Source organism: Amphiprion ocellaris, chromosome 16 (assembly GCF_022539595.1).
Source record: "Amphiprion ocellaris isolate individual 3 ecotype Okinawa chromosome 16, ASM2253959v1, whole genome shotgun sequence".
NCBI lineage: Eukaryota > Metazoa > Chordata > Actinopteri > Pomacentridae > Amphiprion > Amphiprion ocellaris.
In genome coordinates this window covers 16,530,221-16,542,219 of record NC_072781.1, presented here as the reverse complement: position 1 = coordinate 16,542,219, position 11,999 = coordinate 16,530,221, and the positions used below count along the sequence as shown (strand labels likewise).

The 11,999-nt window shown below is 40.6% G+C and overlaps 1 protein-coding gene across 4 annotated transcripts in view; it reads left to right on the top strand.

Annotated features, from left to right (window-relative positions):
• Window positions 1-159: 159 nt before the first annotated feature.
• The window catches only part of slx4ip (SLX4 interacting protein), a 34,002-nt gene continuing 22,162 nt past the window's right edge, over window positions 160-11,999 (top strand). For 2 of the 4 annotated variants that reach the window (XM_055018292.1, XM_035951783.2), the window contains exons 1-3: window positions 6,923-7,021; window positions 8,620-8,709; window positions 9,040-9,166. In XM_055018292.1, coding sequence (XP_054874267.1) covers window positions 6,965-7,021; window positions 8,620-8,709; window positions 9,040-9,166 — 274 coding nt within the window. In that variant the 5' untranslated portion in view covers window positions 6,923-6,964. Of the gene's footprint in view, window positions 425-1,870; window positions 1,929-6,922; window positions 7,022-8,619; window positions 8,710-9,039; window positions 9,167-11,999 lie in introns of those variants that run through there. The other 2 variants (XM_023278038.3, XM_035951785.2) reach the window with 2 other exon arrangements.

The following is an 11,999-nucleotide window of genomic DNA, read 5'->3' as shown; positions in this document are numbered from 1 at the left end:
CAAAATTATACCAATCTCATATTATAGTTCCTATTGTGAGATAAAGTGCACATTTAGCTATAATTAGACAAAATAAGATGTAGATATTTATACAGGCTTTGCAAAGACAACTAGTTTCCATGGTAGCGGTAGCAGCGTCGGGTCCTATTCGACAACTGTCGCATGCTCTTGCTAGTCTTTATAGTAATTGCTGCTGTAAATACGTTTGAACAAGCTAACACTACATCTACTTGTCTTTGTAGCAGAGACAGAGACAGAAGCAGTTGCTTAAATGCCTTAATCAGTATTTTTGATTTATTTATTTCTGAAGGCCATCCGCTGAAAGCTCCGACTTAAACTATCTTTTGCAGTTGTTGGACTACAAACGGACTGTGACGTCATCTCCGGCAGCCGTTTGTTTGACAAACATTCAAAACTGTTGGCGGTATGGAATCTTTGAATACTTACTATTTACTTTAATTACCCCATGTGTTTACATGGCGATACGTCCAACATATTGTTCATTTTAGTTTTGTTGTGTCATTAATATTCTATTATCCAATGGCGTCAGCCTAACTTAAAATAATCTGAACTCGATGCTATTAGCTAGTTTGGAGTTAGTCAGCGTTTAGCTACGTATTGTAACACAAAGGACATTACAAAAGGTATTTCAACTCTAGGCATTGTACAGCTAAAATGCTTTAACTTTAATAGAGGTCTATGAACGAGGGGTAACTTTATAACGTGATATCGTGAACGACCGCAGAAAAAATACTGTGTGCTATGTATATATATATATATATATATATATATATATATATATATATATATATATATATATATATATACATACAGACATACAGTGTCTCTTTGCAGTGGTGCGGCAAGGCGACAGCCATTACTCAGCTTTGAGTTGCACAATCTGTAATTAATTTTATTTCACTCCAAAAAGTAATTTTTTTGTCACTCATGCCTATCACTTGCTGGCAATACTGCCATGTAGAATAGATGATAATTCATATACAGTACAAAATGCCTTAAAAAATTGAATCCTCAGTTGATAGAACCCTGGTGTAACAGGTCAAGATATACGCTCCGCCCAAACTATATCCAGGTTAAAGAGGGCCAGCCGGTTTTATACCCCAACCATATTTTTGGCTTAGACAAGTTAAACCTTGGGATGTTAATTGAATACATCATTACCTTTTTGAATTTATTTCACATGCTGATAACACAACCTTTTTCATTACAATACACTATTTTAATCCCTTAAATGCCCTTGCAAAAATTGTATAGTGCAGAGTACAACAAATCATGTGCTGAACAAAATGTATATGTATGATTGGTTTTTATCAATTTTGTCAAAAAGGAATCAAATGTGAATGTTACTGCAACACAATTACCCAAATGTAAAAATTTTGTGAAATTTCCATTTCACTTTCCTTCTGTTTTCCATCTTGGCATCATAGTGTCTGTAGCCGCCTCAGACCACCCATTGGCTGGATTAATATTAAACAAAGGTCTTTACAGATTATTTTTATGATCAGATACACTCAAAAGTAATATGCAGGTATCTACATTAAGATGGTATGTAAACACACACATATATATATATATATATATATATATATATATATATATATATATATATATATATATATATATATATATATATATATATATATATATATATATATATTAAAACAGCAAGTGCTTAACAGTTAATGATAAAATGCATAATTGTACTCGGCATGAAAACAGCAATTAAAAATACAATTTATAAAATTGAAGCAGAACAGTTGCTAGTTGGGCTACCAGTATTACATGTTGTCTTTGATATTTGACAGTGTTACTAGGCTACCATGTGTAATCCATGACTTTATTGTTTCAGGAGAAGCTGACTGACTGCTGTGTTCACAGCAATGGCTCCTCTCAAATTTGTCATTAAGGTATGCGAAAACAAATTCTCAGTGTGCTCACCGTATTTTTTTATTTTTCATATTAAAACACATGTTCTAATGTTCAGTATTAACTGCAATATTTGTTCTTTAGTACTTTAGAGATATAACAAACATGGAGAAATTTACACACCAAAGCTGAAAAATAATTTAAATGTAAACATATACTACTGTTATGTTTAACTTAACATTTCTATCTTATATCTTTGCTGGTGTGACGTTAAAGTTTACATTTTTTGATTGTATTTTCTCGGAACCTTTTTCAATAAGCTTTATTCAGTACTGTGCCCTTGTGACATTGGAAGCACTGGTACAAGCTTTTTGAGTGTTTGTGTGTGTATTTGCTTTGTCATGAACACATCTAACAAAGGGAGATTGTTAAATCACAATAACTAGGTGACCAAAAGTAATATTAATCACATGCTGATCATATTTTTCAGTATCTTGTGAATATCATTGTCATATGTTGAAAAATATTTTTTGTTTTGTTCTGAAGCAAAGGAACTTTTGTGTGCTTTTCTCTGACCATGTAGCCACGCAATTACTTTAAACTACATTTTTCCCCACATGACATGCACATGAAAAACTGAAGAATAAGATCAGTCTGCCTTTTATTAAAGCCTTTCATCTGTCATTATAAACAATTATCTATGTTTGTGTTAATGCCAAACAGTACAGCAGCTACAGGAACTACTTCCAGCAAATGCCATGAGTTCTTGTGGTCTGTGTTAAACCACTGAAATATTGCTGTGAAGTTGTGGAAGATATACAGCAAAGGAATTCAGTATCGGATAGCTTTTGTAACATTTGCAGTATTAAATCTGCTGCAATAACCTTATCTTTCCTGCATGTTTTTGCTTTTATCTTCTCAGTAGCAAATTATTTGTCCACTAGAGGGAAGTACAGATACATGTTTCAACTGTTGTAACATTAGGATGTTGTTCATTCTTTCGGAAAAGTTTTTTTTGGAGTTTCTGGTCACCTTTTGTAGATCTCAGCTTACCCCCTCCCTGAGAGCCTATTCTTAATGGACGCAACAAGACAGTGCAGAGGCAAGTCCTTCTATTAAAAAGCCAAGCTGTTCATCCTGAGTCTGTTGCTCTGTCAGGAATAATGCACATCAGATGTTTTTGTTAAGTGCAGGGAAAGCCGCTGGTTTCTCTTTTGTTGATGTTTCATTTATTGAGAGTTTTGGATGAGGGCTGCAGACATTTGCGCTGATCTCTCACATCCTCCATAATGCCATGTGTGCCTAGTTGACCAGATATTGCATTCACTCCCTTTTATTTGTTTCATATGCATGCCTGCATACAGGCTAACCCACCACCCCCCTCAGCTGGTTGTGGGAGAGTAAAACCCTGGAGGTTCATGGAAGGTTCCTTCCCACTGGGCACTTAATGATACTGTTGTGTTACTCTGCCTGAGAAAATGCACACAGCCTCTACCATGCTTAACCAACTAACCACAAACAAGTATGTTAGCAGGGATTAGACCAGACAATAGCATTCAAGGCGCTACCCATGTCTTCTCTTTCGCAAAACAAACACCACTACCACCATGTTTTTAAATGAATGAATTAACTTCTTAGAATATCAAAGAGTAAAAATCTGTGTGGAGACATTGCTTTCACAGAGAAATGTTGCAGACTCTGTTTGCTGGCTTGCACAGCGAGCGACAATTATCAAAGCAATTATGAGTTATGTTCTTGGATTCACCATGCCATGCTTAGTAGGCTGTTCAGCAGAGTGTTTTATGGTCCTTTCTCCTGAAATGTTTTCAAAGCAGCTCCCTCCGTGGTCTGTGGAACTGCAGGAGGTGCTGGTATGCTCCTTCTTAAATAGGCTTAGACTGTATAGTGACCTGCCACTTCTCAGACCTCCCGAAAAGGGCCTGCAGGCTAAAACACTGATCCACTGAAGCGCTTGCTGTCTGCCAGGACATTACTACTGCAGAGCCCTGCAATCTGCCTTCTATTAGCAATATGCACTGCTGCCTTTCTAACCATCTAATGTAGTAGATTGAGACAGAGACAGAAGTGTTTTTTAGGAATAAAACGTTTGAGGTATCACAGAGCAGTTTAATGTCAGAGGTTTATGTGCTGTTTAGTGTTGTCACTGTGTAGATGAGCTCATAACAGACCACACATCATGTCTCTGTACAAAATCATTGCATTGTCTGATTAGGAATATTTTGACACTTTCCAACCTCACGAGAGAAACTGACAAGAGTAAAAAAGCCCCCTTTCATCTCAGCACTGCCCTACATTATCATACAGAATTCACATTTCCTAATGAGGCAAAACACTTTTCAGCTTGCTATTTCTGTCTATCTGCCATTTCTCAAGGATGTGTCTGCCTGAGCTTTGTTTGCTGAGTGTTACCTGGAGATATTCCTGTCTGTTCTTGCTGCTGGAATTCCAGTCCGGGGTTGTGTCTCTTTTTATCATCAAATAAAGAGGACTCAGGTGTGCTAACATTCACCTGAATGAAGGGAGGTTTGTACACAAAACACTTCCGTGCAGTATCTGTAAATAACATTTGCCTCAGTAATAGTCAAGTCTCAAGTTTTAGTGCTCAGTATCTGGCATTTTGAAAAACTGGAAAAGAGAGTTTTTTGTTTTTTTTTAGGGGGAAACCCAGGTGACTCACAGCACAGACAGAGCTGGGAATGAGGCAAATAAAGCCTGAGAGCAAGGTTGTCACACCCACAGATCTAAAGAGCTCCCCTGGGTTCTTTGCAGACTTGCAGAAAGAGAGTCAGAAAAAGAGAGAGACAAAGGAAGAGTGGGAGAGATGCAAGTTTTATTGAGTGAGACCGCATCTGCTGCCCCTTTTCTCCCAATGTAAACATCTGTGGCTGGTTAGTGTTAGCCTCTGAGCTAAGTGCAGTCCGAGAAGGTCTGGTTCTTATACTGCGCGATAGCAATGGCAAAGGGCAGCGAGGTGGGGAGGCGGGTGAAGCTGCTCACAGAGTTTGGGCCCCGTGCCCAACTTTGAGCAGCACAGGCAGGAGGATGGAGAGCTAGGTCTGGGAGAGAGATAAGGGAAGGTAGAGAGTGTTTTGGGAACTGAGAGTGATATAGACCAGAGCTCTGAAGACTAGAAAAAGCAAAGGAGCCGTCAGTAGGTTTTAGCCGGGATTTGTTTATTTACAGACAGAAAATATAAAAGATCCTCATGCTGTGGACCGTGGGCAGCTTTACACTCTGTTTCTAAGGTTTTTGTCTGTTAACCTTTTTTTTCCCAAGAATATTTATCTGTTTGGCAGCAGAGACTTAGGATATAGAAGTTGAGCTTAGCCTGCAGGAAGACTCAGTCCTATTCATTCGCTGTGTCACAGCACACAAAAGATGGCACAATAAAGGATTTGGCATTAAGTAGCGCTTCTTGCCGCCTCTCGTTCAGCCTTCAGCCTCTGTTCATAACTCAAAAAAAACCCGTGCAAGGCAGACAACAAAGCAGTGCTGGCCCACTTTAGGAAGTATGAAAAGAGTAACTTCCTCTAAAACTTGGCCCTTTATCAGACCTGTCTTTCTAACAACAGTGACGGTTGCTCAGAGTGTTGCCTTAAATGTGTCAAATCAAACTACATACAGTAGAACAGCTCATAAATCTGTAAAATGATTATGTCAGATCTAATAAATTCCTTAGGATTCTGGGTATAATACTGCATAGATGGTGCTGTAGAGAAAATTATATGGTGTATTTGCTGATACAACTGCTTTGAACTTTTTATGGCTGGTTTTTACCTTTCAATACTCATATTGGATTTTTTGAGCTGATTTCAGATTTTGATGAACAAAGAAAAAGCTCTTGCTGTTCATTACTGCATCTATAAGTATTAGGCTGCTTGCGGAGATCTTACTTAAGGAGGGTCTGTAGCTGGGTCTTAAAGGGAATACACAAAGGTCAGAGTTCATGGCAGAGTTCAGCCAAGAGCTCAACTGGTTCCTCTTTGTGCAGAGTTTGGCAAATTTAGACCACATGATGTGATTGTAGTCAGAGCCATTGTGTAAAATTTTAACATGCTGCTGTTTGTCTTATGTACCCCATTCAATGCAAATGCAGTTCCTAAAAACGTTTCCTAAAAAAGTCTCTGCACCCAAACAGCATAGCTTTGTCTCAAAGATTGACACTTTTTGCACAACGTGTGTTGCTCCTCCAATTTGGCACTTTTGCAGGACAAATTAATCGGTTTCTCATTAGGATGATTGCATTAGTTTGCATTCCTGACAAAATCCCCCATTTCTGAGAAGCCGACAGAATCACATGCTGTTTGTGTAAGGGGCAGACCACTGTTTATCATTAACATCCAGTTCCCAGTCGAGCCTTGTCTGCTGTCCTAATGTGATAAAAGGACGTTAGTCTAAAGCTTGCGAGATGTCTGCCTTTTAGCCCAAAACACAGACTCAATCAGAAGCACGGAAACCATGTTAGGAGATTCACAATGCTGCGACTCACCGTAAGCATCGCACGCCAAACCCTGTACAGCTCTCTTCATTTTAAGATTTCTATCAAATTAACATTGCATCGCTCTATAGAGTTTGCATTAGCTTGCCTAACTTAGAGCCATGTAACCTAGAGGACTGATCTTGTGGTCCCTGTTGGGATTTATATGCACGAGGTGGACAGAATATGATAAAGAACACTTGACTCCAATACTGCACCAATACCATCTCTGACATTATAAGTTAAGGATTTATCACAGGGCCAAATTTCCTGATAATCTTCCAACTTATGCATACTGCTAGAATTTCTGTAATTATCCGTAAAGACATTCTTAGGTCTCAAAAGTCAGAAACTAAAGTCAGCATACCAAAAATCGATTCTGCATGTGTCAAGTCCACGAGTTGTGCTCTGTGTTTTGATTGACAAGGTCTGACCCTCTGTTGCTACGCTTTACCACACACGGGTAATTGTGGGAGGCCACCAGTCATTGGTGGACTGCTGTGAGACAAAGGTCAGTGGATGAAGAGAATGCTGATCTGTAGGGACGAGCTGACAGGCAATACTGCATGCATTTTATACATGAGGAACTGGCACATCACATGGGCCTCTCTTCTGGGCCATGGCATTCTTGTCTTTGTGAGAACATGGTTTTGTATAACAATGTTTATGTTTTTTTTTCTTTTAGCAGTGGTTCTATTTGTGGGTATTGTATCTTGACATTTGGACTTTTTTGCACTCTGTCTTGTTTGCATTTGTCTTGGTTACACTTATGCAGATGCAAATTTCAGTATAGATTGATATGCTTTAGGACAGGACATTTTCTGCAGAAGAAAAGCCCAAGACATGGCTGACACTTTTAGAAACATTCAATGATCAGTCATATGGGGGCGCCCTCTCCTCTGGTTGAGCTGCAAGTAGAAGTAAGGAGGCATCTTCATTTTATTTTTTATATACAAAAAGACAACCAGACAGGAAAATGCTCTTGGGGGGAAAAATAATGCAAAATATTTGATAGCATGATTGTTTAGAGCCAGAATGTAGCCTTTTTATTTGAAGAAAGGTTCACTGCCCACCTTTAGTTTTATCACAGTGAATAAAACTTTTCAGTCTCCTTCTTTGGTGAAGGAGCAAACCAAAGTCCTTTTTAAACAAGAGGAGGAGAAAACTGGGCTATGTTTGGAGTTGGGCAGTGTAGACTTGGGACTTAAATAGGGGGAGCCTTCCCATACACATCCTGTTAATTCTTTCTTTCGTGTCATCCTGAGAACCTGAGCCATAGAAACATCAGTCAAGTCTGGATTGTACGGTTTATTCATACTGTCTGCGATTTTTTTTTAGCCCAGGGGATGAACCTGGCCCAAAACAAGTATTCCCTCTTACTAAATTAATCCACTCTTTTCCAATTCTACAATGTGAGCCTAAAATCTGTGTAAGATTTTTCCTTTTTATCACTCTCTGCTGCTTATGCGACCCCAGTTCAACTCAATGCATTTTGCTGCATTACTGCTCTGGGTTTTAGGGTAGTACTTGCTGGACCTTTGTGTTGTGTTGTTGGGTGGTCTCGGTCCATCCATTACTTCCTTGTCCAGTGAGAGGCGAAGTTCACACGAGACCTACATCTATTTGCTCTCTGCAGCAGGCAGCTTTTGCACTCGTGTAAACCATAATCAGGCCAGCCTGAGAAAGATGTAACAGCAACTTAACCAGCAGCGGCATTTCTGGCCTCCCTGTCCCTTGTAGCTTATTGTCATTGACACAAGGACGTAGTGCTTCAGGAATCCACTCTGCAGCCTTTCCTCTAGCTCGCAAAAACACTCAAAAGGGTAAAGATGTTAGATCTGCGGAGTTTTATTACCACTCTGATGCAAAGTAGGATAATCCCCATTTATGTGGTACATCTTTTAGACTTTTTTTCTCTGCTGCCTATTGTAACCTGGGGCTGTGACTGTATTGCAAACCTTATAGAACAGGGAACTACTTTTTATGCTGAGAGAGGGGAAATATGAGGAGACAGACAGGACCAAACTTTTTTGTAAAGAGATGGGTAGAGAGATGGCTAGACAGAGAAACAGGAGGGAGGGGACCACTGTGAGAGGCCTGGGGTGATGTTTGAGGACACGGGGGGTCGTTGTGGTTTGTCTCGCTGTCAATCACCCGCACTTTGATTTCCTTTGTTGCCTGTGAGCTCAATGCCCCGCAGCAACCTGTGGCTGTCTTTCCTCTTTGTGCTACAGTGTGGGAACTTTGCTGTGCTGGTGGATCTCCACGTTCTGCCCTTGGGCGGCCAAGAGGACGCCAGCTGGTTTACTACAGACCACATCGAGGTACAGACACAGGGAGTAGGGCGTGACTCTGAATACGTGTGTGAGTGAATATGTGGCTTCTGTTCTTCTGGAGGCCTTTTCAAAAGACAGCAGCAGCGTAGAATCTAAAATGACTTTAAGCCTTCTCTCTTTCCATTGTTGAAAAACTGTTCCCATCTCTTTGCCAACCACTTGAGTTACCATACTCGCCTTTCACCTGAGACTTGTCCTGTCCTGTTGTTGGCCTCTTCTCATCATTAATCTTTCCATGTGAAGTCAAATCAAAACTCATGTTCTCTTAACTGCTCAGCAAAGTATTGGTGTACTGAAATATCAACGCTCTGTTTACAGGAGGTTACAAACCTGGTTCGAGATGCTGTGGACCACAGAGTTAAGCAGTACACAGAGTTTCTCCACAATAGAAGACAGCCTAAACAGAGGAAGGAGCTGCCACCTGTTTCAGCCTTTTTTGTGAAAGGTGACACACAATCATGTGACCCTTGTTAAACTGCTCTTAAGTCAAATAGTTAAATATTAATCATGGAAAAATGGATGTGATCCATTTTTGCACATACTACTGCCTTGTGTTTACTTGGAACATTAGCTTAAACTGTTATATAGTAACAACAACAAGTTAGATTTATTCTGTTTTGATTTCACTGCTGCTCATTGCTGTGTAATGAAGTCGTCTTTGTGCTTGATTTCTTTTTCTTAGGTGTGTCTATCATTAAGCTTTGAATAAGTGAAATGGTTTTCTTTGCCTATGAAATCATAGCCATTATTGAGATGTTATTGATATATTGCTGTGTGCATGTAGGTGAATCATTGAAATTTGTGGGCAGAGTTGGAATTAGAGTTGCAAAACAGTCAAAAAAGTATTTCATGGCTACCTTTTTGAAGGAGAGTGTGGGTGGAAAGACAACAGAACTAGTTGGGACACGGTGGTTCCCTACGCCCAGGGTGTGACCTGTGGAGGTTATATTGTGTAGCACAGTTTAACTTGGCACGTCTCTGATGTATTTGGACATACAAGATGTGAGTTTATTAAAATGGCTAGTGCTTCTTACCTTTCTGCTTTATATGGTATTGACGCACCTGTGTTTATCTATACTTATACTTCGGTGGTTAACTTCAAAAACAGCTGCTGTGGCACTTATAACCATATACACAGAGAGAAAAATCAATAATTCTACACTAATGTGAGTGAGCCAATTCTATTCATCTCTGTTTATCGAATGTGAGTATGTTCCCCCAGCCACACACACACAGGCCTTTGAAGCACTGTAAACCTAGCATCAGAGGAACCTCCAGCTGCGTGCTGTAAGACAGACAGGTTTGTCACAGGTAGCAGTTAAGGGCAGTTAAACCGGGCTCACTCAGCAGGACAGGCCTTACTGTGAGAGTGGGATTACAGGGCAGTCGGCCCCATAAAGTTTCTCCTGCGGCTGCAGCTCTGCCTCTCACGCTACCCCCCCCGCCCATGCACACACACATTAAGTCTTAACATCCACTCATTGTTTTCATGTTCTGATGTAGCAACTTTTGTAATTTTTGTGATAAACTTATGGCAAGTGGATGCATGTTGCATACATGTTTATTGGGCATATACACAGGTGCTCATATACCAGTTCCAGTGAGAATCAGAAGAGCGACAGTGTGTTTGAGAGATATATCCTCCCCCTGGGCTAGGTGTGAACAGGCTGACAGTGTAACGTTACTGAAAAGCCTGACTCATATTCCCCATGACAGACTGAGGAGAGACAGACATCTCTAATGATGGAGTTCACAGACTGAGGCTACACACACACATGCACACACTTATGTGCACAAATTCACTCCACTGTGTGAACAAGGGGACTATCAGTATTTCAGCAGCGAAATATGCATGTAAAAATGATTAAGCTCCTTGCAGCTTTGCCAAAAAGAATGTAACCAGTGGAACATGACTCCATACCATATCAGAGAATTTTCCCCTCGCAGAACATGAAAAGGTATAGCGCCTCAAACAAGCCAACACAGTTCATGTGCTTTAGTCCTATTAAAGGTCTTAAGTGAGTGTAATGACATTCTTGGTTTTTTCATTGTCCCGCGTGAGGGAGGCGGCAGAGCAGTAAAGGTGGAGACTGTGACTGTGAGAAGTGAGCAGGCAGGCAGGAGCCATAAAAAGGGGAGGACAGGCTATAGGCTTAGGGAGGGAAGCCCAGCAAACCTCAGGGTGGGTATTAAGTATTGGGGTCGTCTATTCTGCAAGCAGGTCAAACGCTAACCTGCTAATCCTCACAAGACTCTCAGACCGACGATAGCAGGGAGTAGAAGCTGGTTTTCTGTTTCAGCAGAAGACTTATTTGCATCTGTATGTGTCTGTGTGCAGCATTTTGTTGGTTGACAGCAGAGTTAAGCTGGATATCCTGCATTGAGACGTGTATGTGCTGGAACATGTACACATGCTTGTTGTTGCATATAGAGAAAGGTGTCAGGCGGAGTAGTACTGATGTCTAGTCCAACAATAGGCAGATGGACTGTGGTGCTATGTGTGGGATGGTGTGGGAAGGGGATTGTGGGCCTTGTGTGAGGCGGTGTTTGAGTTGGTGCCAGTGTGAAATCACAAAATCACAAGTGCTTCCGCCAACAGACAGCAGAAAGAACAGCGTAACAGCCTCAGCTGTTGGCACTTCAAATGAGCCATCAACAGCTTTTAGCATTCCAAGGCTCTTCAGTGCAAGTGTTTGTATCTGAGTTATCTCCATGGGTTATTGTATTTATGTATATATGCTGTGTTGGTGCATGTGTGTGTGCAGTGCTCAGTGATCTTGTCACAGAGCGGCTTATCCCATGTCTTCTGCCAATATAAATCTAAGCCATTTCTTAAAATCTCAGCTGCAGAAGCCAATTTCCAACTGTCAGCCCCCACCCCCTCTCAATTTTTACCCAGGCTACTTGAGACTTCATGATTAGCTCATAGTGATGTGATTTATTTATGTTTTCAGAGAGATGAACAGAGGGAACTTTTCCCACCAAACATTTTGGCTCTGGACATGCAGAATGGACATGCTAGACTTTAGAAGTCCGAGGAAGGGGAGCTTGGGAGCGGCCTCATGCATTCTCACTGGTAGACTGTGTTGAACACACCCACATTTCTCAGAGCAATTACAGATTGAAAATGAGCTGATAATAGGTTCTCTGTGCTTTGAGGAATACATTTTTGTCATTCAAGATGATATTTGAGTAAGGAAGGTGGTGGTTATCTTCTACGACAAAGAGAGTGTCACAGTTATCTTCATGAAGATCGTTTTCCGCAGAGTTCTGCTTAT